The sequence below is a fragment of the Scomber japonicus genome, chromosome 10 (genome assembly GCF_027409825.1).
Source record: "Scomber japonicus isolate fScoJap1 chromosome 10, fScoJap1.pri, whole genome shotgun sequence".
NCBI lineage: Eukaryota > Metazoa > Chordata > Actinopteri > Scombriformes > Scombridae > Scomber > Scomber japonicus.
In genome coordinates, this window is record NC_070587.1 from 732,224 (window position 1) to 757,132 (window position 24,909).

A 24,909-nucleotide genomic window follows, 5' to 3' on the forward strand; every position below is an offset into this window, starting at 1 on the left:
TCTTTTCACAGAGAATCGCCACTGTTCACAAGTACTCAGTATAAGTCCCAGCATGAAACATTCATACAAAAGGCTGTCTATTTTTCTGTGAGAAATCTCCAGGTTAGTTCAGACAGAACAGAGTGGTTTTCAAGTATTGCAGTCTAAATCTCTGCCCCCCCTCCCCCACCACCTCCCTCCCTTCCCCCACCACCTCCTCCTCCTCCATGACAGAATGATCAGCAGCTACAACAAAATAAGATTTGTGGAGCGCCCTGAAGCGACAACCAAGAAACACACATTCCAAGGCCGAGTTTTTAAGCCAAGCCACACTAAAAAACACACCACAGAAAGATCAGATCATTCTCAGCTGTGTAGTTACCTAATTTGTTCAACATCTTGTAAACTAGAAACCAGTTTCCTGACTCGATCTAAGCCATTAATAGAAACCCTGTTAGCTGTTAGAAACCTCATTTCTTGGCCGTGTACTGTAAATGCTCGACCAGAAGAGTTTTTGCAAGATGTGTGCACGACAAAGGACTCCAGACACGTGCAAAACAGCAAAATTGAGTGCTCTGAAACATGACAGAGGCTCAATGTGTTATGAATCTGCAAACTCAAAACCGAAATTAAAAAGAACTGTTAAGGCTGCAGCTTCTTCACGAAAACACTTCAAATGTGCCATCCTTGGTTTAAAAATATGGTCGAGCGTGAGGAAGAAATCTGATTACAGAACATCTGCATAGCAACAGCGGTTTTACAATAACCACGTTATTAACAGTGCTTGTAAATGTGTTTTCTCGGCCTTTAAAAAACCTGATTTATCTCTGCAACCTGGCGTCTGCATGTGTCTGCAATGTAAACACAGGGAATGAGCCAAAGAGCTAACGGCTAAATGATATCTGTTATTTCAGATCTAAATTCTTAATTAATTGTAATTAAAGTACTTGGTTTGCATTTAAGTACTTTGGTATTTATACAGGAATGAATCTCCATATGCCAGTAAAAAGACAGTTCATTACACCCCTTCTCTGAGCAGTGATTTCTAACTTTACAACCGTAACTAGGCACGGCATGGCAGGCCTGTCAAGCTAACGTTTCACATGTAGAAGTGATGTGGTTGTGGTTGTGGCTGTAGTAAGAGAGATACTCTGTGAATAAAGAGCTTAGAGAGGAAGCTGTTGTTTCTATCTTTAGCAAACACATGAGAGCTAAAGTGTAAAGAATGAATTAAACAGTGTTTTTTATGCTCTAATGTGAATTACATATGTTAGCATTCCCAGCTAATTAGCTTACCACCAACAACATATAACATGGAGCATACTGTGATGTTGGGTAACTACATTATTCTGTGAGATTTCTGCCTCTCAGGGGACAAAATGCTGCTATATTATGATACTTTAAGCTAACATTAGTGATTCTGTTCTGTTCTTTATGTAATTTGGGGGAATTTTACACTTCAGCAACCTCAGCAATGTTCCCATAGTGACACATCGGTCAAGTACTTCACCCTCGAAGCCTTTTCTCTCTTATTAAAAGGAAACATACTGCATAACTGTAACCTCTGTCCATGTATGCTTTTATATAGTGAGCAACACAAACAGGGTTATATATATAGAATAACGTTTTAATAACATTTTTATTTGTAATGGTATTATGTGAATAGTGTCGCCACCCACATTTAACCCTCCTGTCGTCCTCGAGTCAAGGAAGGATGTTAAGAAGAAGAAGAAGGAAGGAAAGGAGGGAGGAAGGGAGGAGGAAGGAAGGAAGGAAAGGAGGGAGGGAGGAAAGAAGAAAGGAGGGAGGGTGGGAAGGAAGGTAGGAGGGAGGGAGGAAAGAAGGAAGGAGGGAGGGAAGGACGTGAGGAGAGAAGGAAGGAAGGACAGTAGGTGGGAAGGAGGGAGAGAAGGAGGGAGGGAGGAAAGAAGGAAGGTGGGAGGGAAGGACGTGAGGAGAGAAGGAAGGAAGGACGGTAGGTGGGAAGGAGGGAGAGAAGGAGGGAGGGAGGAAAGAAGGACAGAAGAAAGGAAGGAGGGAAGGAAAGAAGGACAGAAGAAAGGAAGGAGGGAAGGAAAGAAGGACAGAAGAAATGAAGGAAGGAGGGAAGAACAGAAGGAAGGAAGGAAGGAAGGAAGGAAGGAAGGAAGGAAGGAAAGAAAGAAGGCGCAGTCAAAACAGATGGGGTCAATTTGACCCGGGAGGACGACACAAGGGTTAAACAGATGATGTTCAGCACTGGAAAAAAATCTGGTTTCTAAACAAATTATTATTATTATTATTATTGATGAAACACCAAAATAGCCTCACAGCAAGCTGCCACCTACTCTCTCTACCCTGTTAACCACTGAATAGCATTTTACCCTCTCAGCCAGGAAATGGGCTGCATTTATAAAGCACCTTTCTAGCTTTCTGACCACTAAAAGCACTTTATAATACATGTCAACATTCACCCATTGATAGCTGAGGCTGCCAACCTGCTCATCATGATTAACCCCCCCCCCCACCCCACCACACACACACACAGCCTTCAGGAGCAATTTGGGGTTCAGTATATTGCCCACTTTGACATGCATCCACTGGAGGAGCCGGGGATTGAACTGCCGATCTTCCGATTAGCGGCCGACCCACCACCCCACCTCTAAGCCACAGCCGCCTGCTGAAGGTAACCACAGCAGGGTGAACGAGGCCGATACAAAGCCTTCAAATCATACCGAACATTCATGTAGAGCAGGGGTGTCAAACATGCGGCCCGTGGGCCAGAACCGGCCCGCCGAGGGGTCCAATCCGGCCCACTTTCCTTCCTGTGTTCTTTTCCTTCCTTCCATCTGTCCTTCCTCCCTTCCTTTTATCCTTTATTGTTCCTTCCTTCCTTCCATCCGTCTGTCCTTCCTACCTTCCTTTTTTCCTTTCTTCCTTCTGTCCTTCCTTCCTTCCATCTGTCCTTCCTACCTTCCATCTGTCCTTCCTACCTTCCTTTTATCCTTTATTGTTCCTTCCTTCCTTCCATCTGTCCTTCCTACCTTCCTTTTTTCCTTTCTTCCTTCCTTCCATCTGTCCTTCCTACCTTTCTTGGTTCCTTCGTTCCTTCCATCTGTCCTTACTCCCTTTCTTCCTTCTGTCCTTCCTCCCTTCCTTCTGTCCATCTGTCTGTCTGTCCTTCACTGTTTGTCTTTCCTACCTTTCTTCCCTCCTTCCTGTTTGCCTGTCTTTCCTTCCTTCCTTCCCTTCTTATTTCCTTCTGTCCTTCCTTCCTTCCTTCTTTCCTTCCATCTTTTTAATGATCCGGCCCACATCAGGTCAAACTGGTCTGTATGTGGCCCTCGAATGAAAAATGAGTTTGACTCCTCTGCTGTAGAGTTTCTGTTAGTGCCGACAGTCTCGATTTTCTACGGTCACAGACTCCCAGTCATGACCGCACCAGATTATACAGGATGTCATTTACTACAGCGCAGTTTCATCCTCCTCTACTTCAACCTGACAGAGCAGTAACTCACTGCTTAGTGCAGCTAATGATGTACACCTGTCGCCTTGAAAGAAGGAAGGAAGGAAGGAAGGAAGGAAGGAAGGAAGGAAGGAAGGAGAGATATAAGGCAGTAACTCACTGCTCAGTGCAGCTAATGATATACACCTGTCACCTTGAAAGAAGAAAGGAAGGAAGGAAGGAAGGAAGGAAGGAAGGAGAGATATAAGGCAGTAACTCACTGCTTAGTGCAGCTAATGATGTACACCTGTCGCCTTGAAAGAAGGAAGGAAGGAAGGAAGGAAGGAAGGACCTTGACAGAGCAGTAACTCACTGCTCAGTGCAGCTAATGATGTACACCTGTCGTCACTATCACTAATTAGGCCGACATCTGCCCCGCTATCACAAGAGCCATCTCAGCGGGGCTCAAGTCCTTCAGCAGGATATAACATTAACTACTCAGCTGAAGCCTGTATTATATTATTTAGTATAATAAGACATAATGATAAACTGATAGAAACTATGTTAGGAGCCAAGGACTAATGAAAACGGGAGAGGAACAAACTTTTCACAAGAGGATTTTTGGCTTATTAAATTTCAGTCTTTTTAATATTTAAATACTTTTCATGTCAGATTTGACCCATTTTGACATTTTAACAGCTGTTAAAACACAATAAATGTTCTTTTACACTGAAACTTTTGCTAAGGTGGCTCAAATTTGACCTGTATTTATTGACATGGCTTTTTGCTAACAGTTTTAATAAGATAGTAGTTATGAGGATTTGTTTTTATGATGTAGCCGTGAAGACTGATGGCTCTAATGGCTTCATAATGGTCTTGTAATTTTCAGTTTCAATAAAATATATTTAAATAATTATCGTTATTTTCATGTCTTAGGTAAAATAGGATATGATATTGTGTGATGGTAGGTGTTTTTTCTCCAAAGATGAGCCTAAAAAATACACTCTCTCTGCTCTCTGAAACATTAACCCTTAAACAGGCCTTACTAGTTATGTCATTTGCACCTAAAGTAAGGAAGGAAGGAAGGAAGGAAGGAAGGAAGGAAGGAAGGAAGGAAGAAGGAAGGAAAGGAAGGATGGAGGAAGGAAGGAAGGAAGGAAGGAAGGAATGGAGGGAAGAAGGAAGGAAAGGAGGGAGGAAGGGAAGGAAGGGAGGAAGAAGGAAGGAAAGGAAGGAGGGAGGAAGAAGGAAGGAAAGGAGGGAGGAAGGAAGGGAGGGGGGAAGGAAGGAAGAAAGGACAGAAGGAGGGAACATTTACCCTAACAGCTGAACTTAGATCTGAGGAAGGAAGGAAGGAAGGAAGGACAGATGAAGGAAGGAAGGAAGGAAGGAAGGAAGGAAGGACAGAGGAAGGACCCGGGAGGACAACAGGAAGGTTAAAGAGTCTGTATCTCCTGGTGCACGTTGTCTGTTTAAGGGTTAATCACCTATTTAGTGATCAGTCAGACTACTGATGCTTTCTAAACAGATCTGTGGTTCAACATTTAGTGTAGAGCAGAGGTGTCAAACATGAGGCCCGTGGGCCAGAACCGGCCCGCCAAGGCGTCCAATCCGGCCCACTTTCCTTCCTGTCTTCTTTTCCTTCCTTCCCTCCTGGCATCTGTCCTTCTTTCCTTCCTCCCTATCTTACTTCTTTCCTTCTTTGTTTCCTTCCCTCCATCATTCCTTCCTTCCTTCCTTCCATCTTTCCTTCATCTTCTTTTCCTTCCTTCCTTCCTTCCTTGTCTTCTTTTCCTTTTTCCTTTCCTTCCTAACCCCTACCATCCTTCCTTCCTTCCTTTACTAATCCCCTTTCCTTCCTTCCTTCCTTCCTTCCTTTCATCCTTTTGTCTTTCCTTCCCTCCTTCCTTACCTTACTAATCCCTTTTCCTCCCTTCCTTCCGTCCTTCCTTCCTTCCTTCCTTCCATCTTTTTAATGATCCGGCCCACATGAGATCAAATTTGGCTGTATATGGCCCTTGAATGAAAATGAGTTTGACACCTCTGGTATAGAGACATGTTATAAGGGTATTTTTAGACAGCATGTAAGGGTTAACACACTGCTGTATCATGTGAGCAGCCATCATGTGGATATTTAAGACCATTTAACAAGGTTCCCGATTTAAAACCAGTCAGCTGGAAAGTGATTAAGTACAGATTAAATCTGCTAGCGGCCGTCGTCATTTCCAACAAAACTGACAGTCAGTTAAAAAAAGGAGAAGCCTGTGAAATTGGAGATTCATTGTTTTAACCCTTAAACAGACCTTACTAGTTATGTCATTTGCACCTCAAGTAAGGAAGGAATGAAGGAAAGAAGGAAGGAAGGAAAGGACGGAAGAAGGAAGGAAAGGAGGAAGGAAGGGAAGCAAGGGAGGAAGAAGGAAGGAAAGGAAGGAGGGAGGAAGGAAGGAAGGTAGGAAGGAAAGGAGGGAATAAGGAAGGAAAGGAGGGAGGAAGGGAAGGAAGGGAGGAAGAAGGAAGGAAAGGAAGGAGGGAAGAAGGAAGGAAGGTAGGAAGAAAAGGAGGGAAGAAGGAAGGAAAGGAGGGAGGAAGGGAAGGAAGGGAGGGAGGAAGAAGGAAGGAAAGGAGGGAGGAAGGAAGGAAGGACAGATGAAGGAAGGAAGAAAGGACAGAAGGAGGGAACATTTACCCTAACAGCTGAACTTAGATCTGAGGAAGGAAGGACAAAGGAAGGACGGACAAAGGAAGGAAGGACAGAGGAAGGAAGGAAGGAAGGAAGGAAGGAAGGACAGAGGAAGGACCCGGGAGGACAACAGGAAGGTTAAAGAGTCTGTATCTCCTGGTGCACGTTGCCTGTTTAAGGGTTAAAGGGAAGATTTTTGAGTAAATCTGCCACTTTTGTTAGTATAAAGCTCATATGTTGGAGGGATTAGGGTTTAGTAAACTGTAAAAACCCCCAGGACAATCTTATTACATTAAGTAGTAGTGTCTGGATTGTTGAGAGTGTGATTATATGCCAATCCAATCTATGTCTTTCTTTCACTCATTTATTCCTCTCTCAGCTTTTTAGGGGAAAGCCTTCAAATCATACCGAACATTCATGTAGAGCAGGGGTGTAAAACTAATCTTCATTCAAGGGCCACATGCAGACCAATTTGATCTCATGTGGGCCGGATCATTAAAAAGATGGAGGGAAAGAAGGAAGGAGGGAAGGAAGGAAGGAAGGAAAGAAGGAAGGAAAGACAGACAGACAAAAGGAAAGAGGGAAGAAAGGTAGGAAGGAAGGAAAGAAGGAAGGACAGATGGGAGAAATTGAGGAAGGAAAAAAGGGAGGAACGACAGATGGAAGGAAGAAAGGAAAAAAGGAAGGTAGGAAGGACAGACAGAAGGAAGGAAGGAAGGAGGGAAAGACAGACAGACAAAAGGAAAGAGGGAAGAAAGGTAGGAAGGACAGACAGAAGGAAGGAAGGAAGGAAAGAAGGAAGGACAGATGGGAGAAATTGAGGAAGGAAAAAAGGGAGGAAGGACAGATGGAAGGAAGAAAGGAAAAAAGGAAGGTAGGAAGGACAGACAGAAGGAAGGAAGGAAGGAGGGAAGGAAGGAAGGAAGGAAGGAAGGAAGGAAAGACAGACAGACAAAAGGAAAGAGGGAAGAAAGGTAGGAAGGACAGACAGAAGGAAGGAAGGAAGGAAAGAAGGAAGGACAGATGGGAGAAATTGAGGAAGGAAAAAAGGGAGGAAGGACAGATGGAAGGAAGAAAGGAAAAAAGGAAGGTAGGAAGGACAGACAGAAGGAAGTAAGGAAGGAGGGAAGGAAGTAAGGAAGGAAGGAAGGAAAGACAGACAGACAAATGGAAAGAGGGAAGAAAGGTAGGAAGGACAGACAGAAGGAAGGAAGGACAGATGGGAGAAATTGAGGAAGGAAAAAAGGGAGGAAGGACAGATGGAAGGAAGAAAGGAAAAAAGGAAGGTAGGAAGGACAGACAGAAGGAAGGAAGGAAGGAGGGAAGGAAGTAAGGAAGGAATGAAGGAAAGACAGACAGACAAAAGGAAAGAGGGAAGAAAGGTAGGAAGGACAGACAGAAGGAAGGAAGGAAGGAAAGAAGGAAGGACAGATGGGAGAAATGGAGGGAGGAAAAAAGGAAGGTAGGAAGGACAGATGAAAAGAAGGAAGGTAGGAAGGACAGACAGAAGGAAGGAAGGAAGGAGGGAAGGAAGTAAGGAAGGAAGTAAGGAAGGAAGGAAGGAAAGACAGACAGACAAAAGGAAAGAGGGAAGAAAGGTAGGAAGGACAGACAGAAGGAAGGAAGGAAGGAAAGAAGGAAGGACAGATGGGAGAAATGGAGGGAGGAAAAAAGGAAGGTAGGAAGGACAGATGGAAAGAAGGACAGAAGGAAGAAAGGAAGGTAGGAAGGACAGACAGAAGGAAGGAAGGAAGGAGGGAAGGAAGTAAGGAAGGAAGGAAGGAAAGACAGACAGACAAAAGGAAAGAGGGAAGAAAGGTAGGAAGGACAGACAGAAGGAAGGAAGGAAGGAAAGAAGGAAGGACAGATGGGAGAAATTGAGGAAGGAAAAAAGGGAGGAAGGACAGATGGAAGGAAGAAAGGAAAAAAGGAAGGTAGGAAGGACAGACAGAAGGAAGGAAGTAAGGAGGGAAGGAAGGAAAGACAGACAGACAAAAGGAAAGAGGGAAGAAAGGTAGGAAGGACAGACAGAAGGAAGGAAGGAAGGAAAGAAGGAAGGACAGATGGGAGAAATTGAGGAAGGAAAAAAGGGAGGAAGGACAGATGGAAGGAAGTAAGGAAAAAAGGAAAGTAGGAAGGACAGACAGAAGGAAGGAAGGAAGGAAGGAGGGAAGGAAGTAAGGAAGGAAGGAAGGAAAGACAGACAGACAAAAGGAAAGAGGGAAGAAAGGTAGGAAGGACAGACAGAAGGAAGGAAGGAAGGAAAGAAGGAAGGACAGATGGGAGAAATTGAGGAAGGAAAAAAGGGAGGAAGGACAGATGGAAGGAAGAAAGGAAAAAAGGAAGGTAGGAAGGACAGACAGAAGGAAGGAAGGAAGGAAGGAGGGAAGGAAGTAAGGAAGGAAGGAAGGAAAGACAGACAGACAAAAGGAAAGAGGGAAGAAAGGTAGGAAGGACAGACAGAAGGAAGGAAGGAAGGAAAGAAGGAAGGACAGATGGGAGAAATGGAGGGAGGAAGAAAGGAAGGTAGGAAGGACAGACAGAAGGAAGGAAGGAAGGAGGGAAGGAAGTAAGGAAGGAAGGAAGGAAAGACAGACAGACAAAAGGAAAGAGGGAAGAAAGGTAGGAAGGACAGACAGAAGGAAGGAAGGAAGGAAAGAAGGAAGGACAGATGGGAGAAATTGAGGAAGGAAAAAAGGGAGGAAGGACAGATGGAAGGAAGAAAGGAAAAAAGGAAGGTAGGAAGGACAGACAGAAGGAAGGAAGTAAGGAGGGAAGGAAGGAAAGACAGACAGACCAAAAGGAAAGAGGGAAGAAAGGGTAGGAAGGGACAGACAGAAGGAAGGAAGGAAGGAAAGAAGGAAGGACAGATGGGAGAAATTGAGGAAGGAAAAAAAGGGAGGAAGGACAGATGGAAGGAAGTAAGGAAAAAAGGAAAGTAGGAAGGACAGACAGAAGGAAGGAAGGAAGGAAGGAGGGAAGGAAGTAAGGAAGGAAGGAAGGAAAGACAGACAGACAAAAGGAAAGAGGGAAGAAAGGTAGGAAGGACAGACAGAAGGAAGGAAGGAAGGAAAGAAGGAAGGACAGATGGGAGAAATTGAGGAAGGAAAAAAGGGAGGAAGGACAGATGGAAGGAAGAAAGGAAAAAAGGAAGGTAGGAAGGACAGACAGAAGGAAGGAAGGAAGGAAGGAGGGAAGGAAGTAAGGAAGGAAGGAAGGAAAGACAGACAGACAAAAGGAAAGAGGGAAGAAAGGTAGGGGAGAAGGACATGAGAGAGGAAGGAAGGAAGGAAAGAAGGAAGGACAGATGGGAGAAATGGAGGGGAGGAAAAAAGGAAGGTAGGAAGGACAGATGGAAAGAAGGACAGGACTTTTTAGGTGAAATGAAATCCAGGTTTCAGAGTCTCTTCTCAGTCTCTCACCTGCTTTAGCTGAGTCTCTGAGTTGACATGAACATCACACGTCTCACAGTAAAACGTTTTGTTCTGCAGGCCCGTAGCTGATTTGGTGGTTGTAGCCAGTTTGCTTTTGACTCCAGGCCGGGGGAAGGACTTGATGGAGCCCACACCGCTTCTGGCCTCGAGCATCGTCTTGTGCTTCGTACCTGCAAGTTCAAACAGGAAGACGAGATCAGAGTTACACGCTGTCAGTATTGCCTCTTTTTTTTTTGATCTGGTAAAAATATGAGGGTGAGTGTGAAAGGGTCGAACTTGTAAATCAATCAGTTATCCTGGTAGCAATGACTCAGTTCACATTCAAAAAGGTCAGCTGTGCAGGTTGTATCACACACACACACCACTCCACACACATTTCCTCTGTCCTGTCCTTTTGCTTTTTAACCCTTAAACAGGCAACGTCCACCAGGAGACTTTCCTTCCTTCTTCCTCCCTCCTTCCTCCCTTCACCAGGAGATACAGACTCTTTAAACTTCCTGTCGTCCTCCCGGGTCAAATTGACCCCTTCTGTTTTGACTGTTCCTTCTTTCCTCCCTTACTTCCTTCATTTTTTCCAACCTTCCTTCCTTCCTCCCTCCTTTCCTTCCTTCTTCCTTCCTTCCTTCCTTCCTTCCTCCCTCCTTCCTTTCCTTCCCTCTTCTTCCCTTCCTTCCTTCCTTCCTCCCTCCTTTCCTTCCTTCCTTTTTTCCCACCCTTCCTTCCTTCCTCCCTCCTTTCCTTCCTTCTTCTCCCTCCCTCCCTTCCTTCTTCCCTCCTTCCTTTCCTTCCTTCTTCCTCCCTCCTTTCCTTCCTTCCTTCCTCCCTCCTTCCTTTCCTTCCTTCTTCCTCCCTTCCTTCCCTTCTTCCCTCCTTTCCTTCCTACTTCCTCCCTTCCTTCCTTCCTCCCTCCCTTTCCTTCCTTCTTCCTCCCTTCCTCCTTTCCTTCCTTCTTCCTCCCTCCTTCCTTTCCTTCCTTCTTCCTTCTTCCTTCCCTTCCTCCCTCCTTTCCTTCCCTTCTTCCTTTCCTTCCTTCTTCCTCCCTTCCTTCCTTCCTCCCTCCTTTCCTTCCCTTCTTCCTCCCTTCCTTCCTTCCTTCCTTTCCTTCCTTCTTCCTCCCTTCCTCCTTTCCTTCCTTCCTTTCCTTCCTTCCTTCCTTACTTTAGGTGCAAGTGACATAACTAGTAAGGATTTTTTACATCTAATGTTCCACTCCTGCCTGTTTAAGGGTTAATGTTGCTGCAGTGACATTACCGCACAAATGGAAGTGTTAACAATTACTGAAGGCAGCTGTTCTCATCTTTAAGGTAAATCATTAAAGATAACATCTAAAAGGAGATCACCTGGAAAGCTCCCACTGCATTTAAAAAGCAACATAACCCACAGGGACCGGTAGAGATGGAGCACCATGTCCATTGTAAGTAGCTGTGCCCCCCCCCCCCTCCTGCACTCCACTATCTTTACACACAGGGTCTATTTTTACAAGCTAGCACACAACAGAAGAAATAAATAAATGATTGCAACACACACAAATGGGTCTATATGTTTCCAGCCACCTGGAGGCAGGGGTCTGCACCTACTTTCTGGTTCCTACTGAGTTGTGTCACATATAGGCTGTGTTAGAAACCCCATACTACACACTACATACTTCTATACTACACCACTAAAGGACCAGATAGTAAGCAGACCATTTAAACTGTAGTAAACTACACGATAACCCACAATGCATTTGGTTCCTACCTGAGCTGAAATCATCAGGCTGAAGCGGATTTCATTTTAGCTCTAACTCTGTAAATAAACCACTTTATCCACATTTCTAACCTTTTTAGGAAGAAAGTAAAGTATCCCTTTAGATCCACAATGTGACGCTAATTTGTCCAAATAACACCTGGTTAAAGTTTTGTTCCTGAGAATTCGGAGTTAGCCGTAGCGAGTAACACACACTTCCTGTCAACACCCGTTACCTTTTATTAAGAAAACCATAACGATAGAATTGGTGCTTTTATTTTTGAAAACAGGAAGCGAACATACCCTCGCTGTCTAACTTGAAACCACCGAGGTGGTGATCTGTGACGTTTGTATTTTGGGTTTTTTTTCAGAAGTTGTGTTGCATCTTGGGTAATGTGAGTGTGAGTAGTCAGTTCTTTCCTTCTTTCCTTTCCTTTCCTCCCTTCCTTCCTCCCTCCTTTCCTTCCTTTCCTTTCCTCCTTCTTCCTCCATCCCTCCCTTCCTTCCTTTCCTGCCCCCCCCCTTCCTTCTTTCCTTTCCTCCCTTCTTTCCTCCCTCCTTCCTTCCTTCCTTCCTTCTTCCTTTCCTTCCTTTCTTCCTCCTTCCTTCCTTCTTCCTTTTTTCAGAAGTAGCATTGCATCTTGGGTAATGTGAGTGTGAGTAGCAGCGTTGCATCTTGGGTAATGTGAGTGTGAGTAGTAGCGTTGCATCTTGGGTAATGTGAGTGTGAGTAGTAGCGTTGCATCTTGGGTAATGTGAGTGTGAGTAGTAGCGTTGCATCTTGGGTAATGTGAGTGTGAGTAGTAGCGTTGCATCTTGGGTAATGTGAGTGTGAGTAGTAGCGTTGCATCTTGGGTAATGTGAGTGTGAGTAGTAGCGTTGCATCTTGGGTAATGTGAGTGTGAGTAGTAGCGTTGCATCTTGGGTAATGTGAGTGTGAGTAGTAGCGTTGCATCTTGGGTAATGTGAGTGTGAGTAGTAGTGTTGCATCTTGGGTAATGTGAGTGTGAGTAGCAGCGTTGCATCTTGGGTAATGTGAGTGTGAGTAAGTAGCGTTGCATCTTGGGTAATGTCAATGTGAGTAGTAGCGTTGCATCTTGGGTAACGTGAGTGTGAGTAGAAGCGTTGCATCTTGGGTAATGTGAGCGTGAGTAGAAGTGTTGCATCTTGGGTAATGTCAGTGTGAGTAGTCGTGTTGCATCTTGGGTAATGTGAGTGTGAGTAGTAGCGTTGCATCTTGGGTAATGTCAGTGTGAATAGCAGCGTTGCATCTTGGGTAATGTGAGTGTGAGTAGTAGCGTTGCATCTTGGGTAATGTCAGTGTGAGTAGCAGCGTTGCATCTTGGGTAATGTCAGTGTGAGTAGTAGCGTTGCATCTTGGGTAATGTCAGTGTGAGTAGCAGCGTTGCATCTTGGGTAATGTCAGTGTGAGTAGTCGCGTTGCATCTTGGGTAATGTGAGTGTGAGTAGTAGTGTTGCATCTTGGGTAATGTGAGTGTGAGTAGTAGCGTTGCATCTTGGGTAATGTGAGTGTGAGTAGTAGCGTTGCATCTTGGGTAATGTGAGTGTGAGTAGTAGTGTTGCATCTTGGGTAATGTGAGTGGTGTGAGTAGTAGCGTTGCATCTTGGGTAATGTGAGTGTGAGTAGTAGCGTTGCATCTTGGGTAATGTGAGTGTGAGTAGTGGCGTTGCATCTTGGGTAATGTGAGCGTGAGTAGCAGCGTTGCATCATGGGTAATGTGAGTGTGAGTAGTAGCGTTGCATCTTGGGTAATGTGAGTGTGAGTAGTAGCGTTGCATCTTGGGTAATGTGAGTGAGTAGTAGCGTTGCATCTTGGGTAATGTGAGTGTGAGTAGTAGCGTTGCATCTTGGGTAATGTGAGTGTGAGTAGTAGCGTTGCATCTTGGGTAATGTAAGTGTGAGTAGTAGCGTTGCATCTTGGGTAATGAGAGTGTGAGTAGTGGCGTTGCATCTTGGGTAATGTGAGTGTGAGTAGTAGCGTTGCATCTTGGGTAATGTGAGTGTGAGTAGTAGCGTTGCATCTTGGGTAATGTGAGTGTGAGTAGTCAGCTCTTGATGCATACTCTGCATTTCTGGAGAATCTAGTAAACCATCCAGGAACTTCTCACATACTCTAAATCACATACTACACAGGGAGGAAGGATGGAAGGAAAGGAGGGAGGAAGTAAGGGAGGAAAGGAAAGGAACACACTACATACTTCACATGACGTCAGAGTTAGTAGAGTAGTAGGAAAGGATGCAGACCCATAGAGTTAAAGGGTGCAATAGGATGTGAAAGTGACCCTGGACTTTCTACTCAAACCATCAAAATCAACCCTAAACCCTAAAACCCATCCTCACATAGTTACAATAATGATGAAACACACGAGGAAACTGGATATGTTATTATTACAGGAGAAATAAGGGAAGAAATCACATATTTGGCTTAAAAGCTACCGTAAATTCCAGACTACAGACCACACCTGATTAAAAGCCGCATGCTCTTTTTTAGATTTTAGATTTTAGAAAGAAAATCAATTTAGTACTTGTACAAGCCGCACCGGATTTTAAGCCGCAGGTGTCCCACGTTGTATTACGAGATATTAGTTAGGGTTGGTCCGGCGATGGCTGTCAGGCATCGCCGGTGGCCCCATTACATCTGCTGCACCGCTGCTACCACAATTATCAAATGGTCCGTTTATTATCTGTGACTGTGACCCTCATAAAAGTAATATTTTACAAATCTGCATTATATAAACTAATGAAATTCGTTAAAGTCATTTGGCCATTCGGCCAAGTCATTAAACTAAGTCTTACTGTTACTGGAGTAATCTACCTCGTTCTGTCATTGTACATCTTGTATTGGAAAACTTTGAATTAAAACCTACTGAGCAAACTCTCCCGTTCTCTCCTATGAACGAGTCGGACAACAACGTGTATCAAACATGAAGCAAAAGTGAAAAAATAATAAAGTACGTAACAACAAGAAATCACATATTTGACTTAAAAGCTATAATTAATTAATAGTATAGATCCAACATGAGAGTGAAAAATAAAACAAATCACTTCACCAGAGAGTCAAGGATGGTGACTCATACTGTTAATATAACGATTAGTAATTAAAATAGTAATAATTAAAACCATAAGGACTTTACAGTAACACTGCCTTTACTGATTTTAACATGCATACTGGGCTGCTCTGGAACAAACTGGATGCCCTGGAGCTTGTGGAGGAATCGGGCGGGTTGAAAAAGGCTTTCATGGAAAGTTATAACCCCCCCCCCCTCCTTTCCTTTCCTTTCCTACCTTCTTCCTCCATCCCTCCCTCCCTTCCCTTCCTTCCTTTCCTTCCCCCCTTCCTTCTTTCCTTTCCTCCCTCCTTCTTCCTTTTCCTTCCTTCTTTCCTTCCTTTCTTCCTCCTTTCCTTCCTTCTTCCTTTTTTCAGAAGTTGCGTTGCATCTTGGGTAATGTGAGTGTGAGTAGTAGAAGAAGACCCCCCCCCCCCCTCCCTTCCTTTCCTTTCCTCCCTTCCTTCCTCCCTCCTTTCCTTCCCTTTCCTTTCCTTTCCTTCCTCCCTTCCTTTCCTTTCCTCCCTTCTTCCTGAAAAAGGCTTTCATGGATAGTTATAACTCTCAGGTCTCTGTCTCCACCGAGGGGTCATATGAGGTGGAAGACCCGTCCCCCCCCCCCATCACCCCCCCACCCTGCCTCAGATAATAAAGAGCCAGCAGACCATGGAGTCTTTTCATTTTCAGTCCATGAAAGTCCAAAAGAGAGGAGAGGATGTGTCAGGGAATGGTGCAAAGCTAGTGTTGGCTTTCCTCAGCTTAGACCGTATTAGAGTAATTATAGCCTCAGTTTACAATTACATCTGAGTTACGGCGCTTAGCAACCATTTCTTTAAAAGATAACTTTGAAGGTCTTTTAAAAACTTAAGACCTACCTTAAATTTTATTTATTTATTAATCAGCTTTTTATTTTATGCCTGTTTTACTACTTGGACTTTTCTGTTTATTATATTTTATTGTTTCTTCTTCATTTCCCACTTTTTACTTTTACTCTTTTACTTCTAACATCTCCAGTTTTACCCACTTTATTCTATAGTGGCTTTATTTTATTATTTAACCTTCCTCTCGTCCTCCCGGGTCAAATTGACCCCATCTCTCTTTTGACTGTTCCTTCTTTCCTTCCTTCTTCCCCTCCTCGCCTTTTTCTTTGCTCCCTCCACCTTCCATCCTTCCTTGCTTCCTTCCTCCCTTTCTCCTTTCCTTCCTGCCTTCCTTTCTTTCTTTCCTTCCTCCCTTCCTTCTCTCCTAAATTCCTTCCTCTTTTCGTCCTTACTACTTTCTTTCTTTCCTTCCTCCCTTCCTTCTCTCCTAAATTCCTTCCTCTTTTCGTCCTTACTCCTTTCTTTTTTTCCTTCCTTCCTTCCTTCCTTTCTTTCCTTCCTCCTTTCCCTCCTCCCTTCCTTCTCTCCTAAATTCCTTCCTCTTTTCGTCCTTACTCCTTTCTTTCTTTCCTCCCTTCCTTCCTTCCTCCCTCCCTCCTTTCCTTCCTTCTTCCTTCCTTCCTCCTTTCCCTCCTCCCTTCCTTCTCTCCTAAATTCCTTCCTCTTTTCGTCCTTACTCCTTTCTTTCTTTCTTTCTTTCTTCCTTCCTTCCTTCCTTCCTTCCTCTTTTCGTCCTTACTCCTTTCTTTCCTTCTTTCTTTCTTTCTTTCTTTCCTTCTTTCCTTCCTTCCTTCCTTCCTTCCTTCCTTCCTTCCTTCCTCTTTTCGTCCTTACTCCTTTCTTATTTTTAATTTCTAAAATCAAGCAGCAGTGGATCAATATATTTAATTTTCTCATTTCTGATTTCCATGAGTTCCTCTTTTTAAATGAGTTTGTATGTTTAATGATTTCTTTTTGTTCTTTTAGTTCGTCCTGAATACGTTGCGTACTTTGTGTTGCATAGCGATGTATGAAACGTGCTTTACAAATAAAGTTTGATTGATTAATTGATTGATGAAAAAGATTTTAACCTCCTTTTCCCAAGTTGCATTTCCTTGTTCCCTAATTGAATGAAATGTGTAGCTGGTTGCTGCCTGGATAGGAGCTGTAAATGTAGAGCAGACTTATATTACATGCAACAGAGATCTGCTGAGGAAGTTATAATAATAAGTTATAATTATGTGATAAACGTCTTAAACCAGAACAAGATGTCAGCTGGTGTCTTTTTTTGTCATGTACAGCTTTCTGTCTTCTTATGTCTTCTTCTTAATTGATCGTTATTCGACTCTTTTCCTTTGTTCAAACTGTGAAGACTCAGATGACTCATCCTTCTGTCACATCCTCATATTATTAGTGCATGAATGGGATCTCACTGCTTTGTTTCACTCGATGATTCATGAAAATGTTTTAAAAGAACAGATGTCTCTCAAAAACCCCAAAAACCCCAAAAACCCCAAAAACCCCCAAAACCCCGATCCAAGGCGGATATAAGGGTCCTATTCAATTCTGTTAACCCTCCTGTTGTCCTCCAGTCAAGGAAGGAAGGAAGAGAGGGAGGGAGGGAGGAAGAAGGAAAGAAGGAAAGAAGGAAGGAAAGGAGGGAGGAAGGAAGAAGGAAGGAAATGAGGGAGGGAGGAAGGAAGGAAGCAAGAAGGGAGGAAGGAATAAGGAAGGAAAGGAGGTAAGGAAGGAAAAGACGAAGAAAGGAAGGAAAGGAAAGGAAAGGAAGGGAGGGAGGAAGGAAGAAGGAAGGAAAGGAGGGAGGGAGGACGGCAGGAAAGGAGGAAAGGAAAGAAGGAAGAAGGAAATAAAGGAGGGAGGAAGGAAGGAAGAAGGAAGGAAAGGAGGGAGGAAGGAAGAAGGAAGGAAAGGAGGGAGGGAGGAAGGAAGGGAGGAAAGGAAAGAAGGAAGAAGGAAATAAATGAAGGAGGATGGAAGGAGGGAAGGAAGAAGGAAGGAAAGGAAAGAAGGGAGGAAGGAAGGTAGGATAGAAGGACAGAGGAAAGAAAGAGAGAAGTAGGGAGGGAGGAAAGAAGGAAGGGAGGAAGGAATAAGGAAGGAACGGAGGGAAGGAAGGAAAAGAGAAAGAAAGGAAGTAAAGGAAAGGAAAGGAAAGGAGGGAGGAAGGAAGGAAGGAAGGTAAGGAGGGAGGGAGGGAGGAAAGAAGGGAGGAAAGGAAAGAAGGAAGAAGGAAATAAAGGAGGGAGGAAGAAAGGAGGGAAGGAAGAAGGAGGGAAAGGAAAGAAGGGAGGAAGGAAGGTAGGATAGAAGGACAGAGGAAAGAAAGAGAGAAGTAGGGAGGGAGGAAAGCAAGAAGGGAGGAAGGAATAAGGAAGGAACGGAGGGAAGGAAGGAAAAGAGGAAGGAAGAAAGGAAAGGAAAGGAGGGAGGAAGGAGGGAAGAAAGGGGGATGGAGGAAGTACAGAGGGAAGGAAGGAAGGAAGGGAGGAAAGAAGAATTAGACGGGGTCAATTTGACCCGGGAGGACGACACAAGGGTTAAATAGAGCTTTATTTATAATGCTAGGTGTGATGATCACTAACCCAAGGATGATTTACAATGGATAGAACAAAAAAACAAATAAAATAAATAAAATAAAAAAACAGATCAGATCCAGACTGAGCAGAAGAGATGAGGGAGAGAAAGGTTTTTAACTGAGACTTTAAAATAATAGCGTCAAATCCCAGCGGGGGTTAACTCGGGCATTTCTCATATCAAGCAGGTCTAGACCAACAAACCACTACCAAATTAAAAATGTGTTTTCAAGGCCAATAATAATAATAATGGTTGCCAGCGAATATAACACAGAACACATCAACATTGATCCTGGCTGGTTCTGCAGGAAGCTGGCAGATAACCATCTCCTCCACAAAAAGCTTCAACTCGCCCAACGAAACCATTTCAACACTAGTGCTGGGGTGGGTTGGGGGAACATTGAATAGAATGATTGGGTCTAATCATAATGTTTAATACAAACACTAACTATTATATTAAGTTGTATAACTAAGTGTTGGGAGCAGAGACCGAGCCTCCTCATCTTCATCCTCTTCCTCCCTCTTACTTTCACACAAGACCTACTGAAGTCACATCTAATCCGCTCTTCTCTCCTTCCTCTCAATTCTCACATCCCTCTCTCCCTCTCTCCCAAATCCTCTCTAACATTCAACATCTATTTAGTTTGATTTCAGGAACCTCATCCCTTCATCCCTTCATCCTCATCCCTTCATCCCCAACACTCATCCCTTCAACCCCAACCCTCATCCTCAACCCTCATCCCTTCATCCCCAACCCTTTGACCCTTATCCCTCATCCTTTTATCTCCAACCCTCATCCCTTCATCCCCAACCCTCATCCCTTCATCCCTAACCCTCATCCCTTCATCCCCAACCCTTTGACCCTCATCCCCAACCCTCATCCCCCTCCAACCCTCATCCCTTCATCCCTAACCCTTCAACCCTCATCCCCAACCCTCATCCCTTCATCCCCAACCCTCATCCCTTCATCCCCAACCCTCATCCCTTCATCCCCAACCCTCATCCCTTCATCCCCAACCATCATCCCTTCATCCCTAACCCTCATCCCATCATCCTCAACCCTCATCCCATCATCCCCAACCCTCATCCCTTCATCCATTCATCCCCAACCCTCATCCCTTCATCCCTAACCCTTTGACCCTCATCCCTTCATCTCTAACCCTTCAACCCTCATCCCTTCATCCCCAACCCTCATCCCCTCATCTCCAACCCTCAACCCTCAACCCTCATCCCTCCATCCTTCCACCATTGACCCTTCAATCGTTGTAATCAATCTTTAAACTCATATGTGAGTTTCCGTGGTCGTGTTTGTTAGTGGTGTAATAATCTACTCAGTCTCTCCTGTCGTCTTCCATCATAACTCCGTCTCTTACCGCTGTTGTGAGCCTCCAGCTGCGACGCCGAGTTAACCGCCACTTTGCAGAGCGAGCAGTACAGAAGACGTCGAGCTTTCTCCTCCTCTGTTTCCGCGTCCGTCTCCGTCTCGGGTTCGGCTTCCAGCTCCAGGTCTGGTTCTGAGGGCGAGTTGAGCTGAGACGGCCTCTCGTCCCCTCCGCCAGCTGAGGTAGTCTCCGGGGCTGTAGCTGCCGTGGTGCTCGGCACTAGCGGCGAGGTCACAGGTGCCGGCGTCGGCGTCGTGAGGATCGCCAAGGACGGCAGGGATTGTGGCGGTCTGAGGATAGGGGATAGCGGTAGGGCCACTACTCCAGGAAGTCCATCTGCAGAGAGGAATACATTATGCTGGATTATTTTAACATTCAATCTGTCTTTAAGATGCAAATATGTTTTTATTTTCATGTAATTTTCTCTCAGCAGGTGGATGAACATGTGCTGAACATGTGCTAATATATTTCTTTCTATGTGTGTTCAGACTTTAGAGAATACTTTCTGGCTTCTCTGTTTGTTGTATTTCAACATATACTTTTAAATATGGATATGCACAAAGATGAGATTTGGACACAGGAGACAAAATAAACCGAACAAAAATGCAAAAGAGATAAAGTCAAATATTTTAACACATGTTGGTTTTATGAGACGTTTTAGTTCAAGATGATTTCAAGACCACGTTGAATCATTTCAAGAACAAATGAAGACCTGAATGTACAGCTGGATGATGAAAAGAAATGTTTCCTTGATGGGAAAATTAGAAACTTTGATAACTCTTGATTCCTCAACAAGGAAGTCATTTCCAACCACATATATGGCAGTCATAGGAAAGGACGGCTCACTTCCCAAAAATGGAACAAGATGTGAGAGATAAGTGCTTTCTCTATTTAACTATAACAATAACCTTATATATATATATATAGGGAGAGGGAGAGAGAGAGAGAGAGGGAGAAAGAGAGAGAGAGAGAGAGAGAGAGAGACACAGAGAGAGAGAGAGAGAGAGAGAGAGTGAGTGAGTGAGCTTGAGCGAGAGAGAGAGAGAAAGAGAGCTTGAGAGAGAGAAAGAGCTTGAGAGAGAGAAAGAGCTTGAGAGAGAGAGAGAGAGAGAGAGAGAGAAAGAGAGAGAAAGAGAGCTTGAGAGAGAGAGAGAGAGAGAGAGAGAAAGAGAGAGAAAGAGAGCTTGAGAGAGAGAGAGAGAGAGACAGAGAGAGAGAGAGAGAGAGAGAGAGAGAGAGAGAGAGAGAGAGAGAGAGAGAGAGAGAGAGAGAGAGAGAGAGAGCTTGACTAGGGCAACTTGAGACGTTCATCACAGAACAGAAAGCTGCTGTATTTATTTAATTCCACCAAAAAAAAAAAAAAAACCTGTGAATGAAATTATACCACAAACAAGTTTATCTCCTAATGCATCAATATTCAGTAAAGCATGCAGAGTGCTCACGCTTACACCACCAAACACCATTAATTAGAAAAGCAGGAAAGCACTCAGGGAAACACCCCCTCAACAAAATGTAACATCTGCTTTTTTCCAGCGTTAAAACACAAATTATAAAAGCTGCTAATTTTTTTTTTTTCTATTATGAAACAGATGCCGCTCAATTCACAGTCAGAAATTAGACCTGACTCAAGATATGAGACATTTCACTCTGTGGGATTTTGTACGTATTTAAACAAGATTGCAGATTTTGTCTATTTTTTGCATAATTTATTGAACTAAATTGATTTTCTGTTTCACATAATGCTTGTTTTTTTTTTTTTTTTTGGTTTTGAATCGACTTCAAAGCTTCAAAGAAATTTTTGCCGAACAGAGAAAATGAGTTCATTGACATCTCTTGAATCAGCTGATACAGATAAAAACTGATAATGATGAAATATTTATTCATATTGTTTCATCTTACCAGAACAGTTTTAAACAGTTTCAGTTTCCCCAACCCCCTTTGACCCTCATCCCTCATCCTTTTATCCCCAACCCTCATCCCTTCATCCCTAACCCTTCAACCCTCATCCCTTCATCCCCAACCCTTCCACCCTCATCCCCAACCCCCTTTGACCCTTCATCCCCAACCCTCATCCCTTCATCCCCAACCCTTTGACCCTCATTCCTTCATCACTAACCCTTTTACCCTCATCCCTTCATCCCCAACCCTCATCCCTTCATCACTAACCCTTTTACCCTTCATCCCTTCATCCCCAACCCTCATCCCATCATCCCTAACCCTTCAACCCTCATCCCTTCATTTCTAACCCTTCATCCCCAACCCTCATCCCTTCATCCCCAACCCTCATCCCTTCATCACTAACCCTTCATCCCCAACCCTCATCCCTTCATCACCAACCCCCTTTGACCCTCATCCCTTCATCCCTAACCCTTTGACCCTCATCCCTTCATCCCCAACCCTCATCCCTTCATCACTAACCCTCATCCCCAACCCCCTTTGACCCTCATCCCTTCATCCCCAACCCTTTGACCCTCATCCCTTCATCTGAATAGTGAGTAATAAAGAAGAAGGGAGAAAATAAACCTTCACAAAATCCATCAGTTTATATGTGTAGATAAATATAAGCAGGCAAATAAATCAAGGCAGGAAGAGATTGAGTCATTTCAAGAACAACGAAAGCCAAACCAGCAGCTGACCAGTCTACACAGAGATCAGATTTATGGATCAGACTCTTGAGAGAAGACATGAGCACTCTTGATTTATATTTATGATTATATAAAATAAAAAAAACAGCTCAGTAGACGAGTTATTCTGGAGTTGGGATAGTTGATTGATCTCTCTGCTATATATGTGGATCATGTCTGCAAAACATAAGCAATATCAGTGTGTGAGATCACATTAACATGTTACTCAAATAGCTGCTGGGCTCTGACATAAATGTCTATTTTGGAGGGTAGTGGCGTTGAGTGGGGGGGGGGTGGGTGTGGGTGGGGGGGGTGACAGCAGTGGATCAATATATTTGACCATTAAAACAACAGCACATGTCTAGTGTATAGAATACAGAGGAGTGCTGCCACATTCACGAAAATTAAATTTTGCCTTGGCGGCACCAGCTGATCGATGCCAGTGCCTCTGAATTCTCCGCACTCTAGTGTCACGAAATGAAGATCAGACAGCCAGGAGAGCAAATCAATAGTGAATTATGTCATGCTATTTTTGTGAGCCATTATATACGGTTCTCATTTATTCCAGTGGAGGTGTCAGGTGTCGGCGCCACACAAAAAAACTGCTCCGAGTTACATCGTCTCCCGTTTCACTTCAGCCAGGAGGTTAAAAAAAAAAAACACACATTGGAGTTAACCCTTAAACAGGCAGGAGTGGAACATTAGATGTAAAAAATCCTTACTAGTATGTCATTTGCACCTAAAGTAAGGAAGGAAGGAAGGAAAGGAGGGAAGAAGGAAGGGAAGAAGGAAGGAAGGGAAGCAAGGGAGGAAGAAGGAAGGAAAGGCAGGAGGGAGGAAGGGAGAAGGAAGGAAAGGAGGGAGGAAGGGAGAAGGAAGGAAAGGAGGGAGGAAGGGAGAAGGAAGGAAAGGAGGGAGGAAGGGAAGGAAGAAGGAAAGGAAGGAGGGAGGGAGGAGGAAGGAAGAAAGAAAGGAAGGACAGATGAAGGAAGGAAGAAAGGACAGAAGGAGGGAACATTTATCCTAACAGCTGAACTTAGATCTAAGGAAGGAAGGAAGGAAGGAAGGAAGGACAGATGAAGGAAGGAAGGAAGGAAGGACAGATGAAGGAAGGAAGGAAGGAAGGACAGAGGAAGGACCCGGGAGGACAACACGAAGGGTAAAGAGTCTGTATCTCCTGGTGCACGTTGTCTGTTTAAGGGTTAAGAGCAGCAGGTGTGTTAGTGCTATATGACCTGTGGAGAAAGAAGTAAAGCTTTTACATATGAAAAGAGCTTCTAGTGAAAGCTGAGGCTGATTGTACTGTTGCAACCGACTGGATGACAACTTTGGATAAAGGCTTTAAACCAGAGGAGTCAAAGGAATGAAGGAAATAAGAAGGGAAGGAAGGAAGGAAAGACAGGCAAACAGGAAGGAGGGAAGAAAGGTAGGAAAGACAAACAGTGAAGGACAGACAGACAGATGGACGGAAGGAAGGAAGGGAGGAAGGACAGATGGAAGGAAGGGAGTAAGGACAGATGGAAGGAACGAAGGAACCAAGAAAGGTAGGAAGGACAGATGGAAGGAAGGAAGGACAGAAGGAAGAAAGGAAAAAAGGAAGGTAGGAAGGACAGATGGAAGGAAGGAAGGAAGGAACAATAAAGGATAAAAGGAAGGTAGGAAGGACAGAAGGAAGAAAGGGAGTAAGGATAGATGGAAGGAACGAAGGAACCAAGAAAGGTAGGAAGGACAGATGGAAGGAAGGAAGGACAGAAGGAAGAAAGGATAAAAGGAAGGGAGGAAGGACAGAAGGAAGAAAGGTAGGGAAGGACAGATGGAAGGAAGGAAAAAGAACACAGGAAGGAAACTGGGCCGGATTGAACCCCTCGGCGGGCCGGTTCTGGCCCACGGGCCTCATGTTTGACACCCCTGCTTTAAACGTATGTAAATATATGCATTGTGGATTTTCCTTTTTAGTGTTTCAGTGTTTGTGAGCATCCAATCCATTAACCTCTGGAATGGGTTTGAGGCACTTCACTATTTGTTTTAATACACTCCGCTTTCAGTCGACTCCTGACTCCTCGACTGTGGAATTTGCAGCACTCTCATGAAACTCGCTGCATGTTTTGAATGCAGATGTTTTAAAAAGCGGGACAAGCAGGAGCGAGTGGTACACGTGCATAAAACTCTGACATCAGTAAAAGATAATAACATGTAAGAGGGTTTATTATCCAACATGAAACAAAATCATAAAACTTCAAAAAAATATTCCTTTTTTTTTTTTTTTTTGCAGGGTTGAAGTGAGTTTAGGAGAAGAGCTCTACTGATTCTGATAAAAGTATTCGAGAGTAAAATAAAGTAAAAACCAGGGGGAGTGAATTCCAGAGGGTGGAATAATATAATATAATATAATATAATATAATATAATATAATATAATATAATATAATGTAATATAATATAATATAATATAATATAATATAATTAGGGCTGTCAGCGTTAACGCGTAAATTTTTTTTAATCGCATTTTAATGTAGCAAGCCTTTTTGTCCCTTCTCCTCCCCCGTAGACGGCTCCTCTAGCTGTAGCGCTATGCTTTGAAGTGGCCTCCTGCAGTAAACCTACCGCGCTGATGGAAAGTAAGAGAGCTACTGGACTTTTGAACGGCTTGTTTAACTTTAAAACACTTCCAGACGCTTCAGTTGACAAGTCAAAAGTAAAATGCAACCTGTGTCAAACGGAGTTTAACTACCACCGGAGTACGTGGAGTTTGAGTTAGCACCTCCACGCTAAACACCCAGGTGCAGCCAAGCCAGCCTCAGCTCCACCAAAGGACCATTTTGGAGTGTGGGAGTCGCAGCAGAGCCGTGATTGATTCCCAGTTAAGACACTCTGGTAAGAAATGCTTTACATTATGGGCTTAAAACTGCCTTCAAATGGAAAATAACAGGATTTTAAACATGCAATTCAAAACGCCATTAATCGCGATTAACTATGGAAATTCTGCGATTAATCGCAATTAAAAAAATTAATCGTTTGACAGCCCTAATTTAAATATAATATAATATTTGACAATAGACAATAATGCTTCCAGTAACAGTAAATCTACACTAGTTTTTCTGGTGTGTTGACTTTGCTTACAGAAACAAAAATATAATA

General features: G+C 43.8%; 1 protein-coding gene across 1 annotated transcript in view; it reads right to left on the reverse strand.

Annotated features, from left to right (window-relative positions):
* znf385d (zinc finger protein 385D) overlaps positions 1–24,909 on the reverse strand; it is a 64,113-nt gene that overhangs the window by 16,131 nt on the left and 23,073 nt on the right. The window contains exons 4-5 of the mRNA XM_053326817.1: positions 19,141–19,485; positions 9,509–9,690 (exon numbers count right to left, since the gene is read on the reverse strand). Of these exons, the coding sequence (XP_053182792.1) occupies positions 9,509–9,690; positions 19,141–19,485 (527 nt within the window). The remainder of the gene's footprint in view (positions 1–9,508; positions 9,691–19,140; positions 19,486–24,909) is intronic.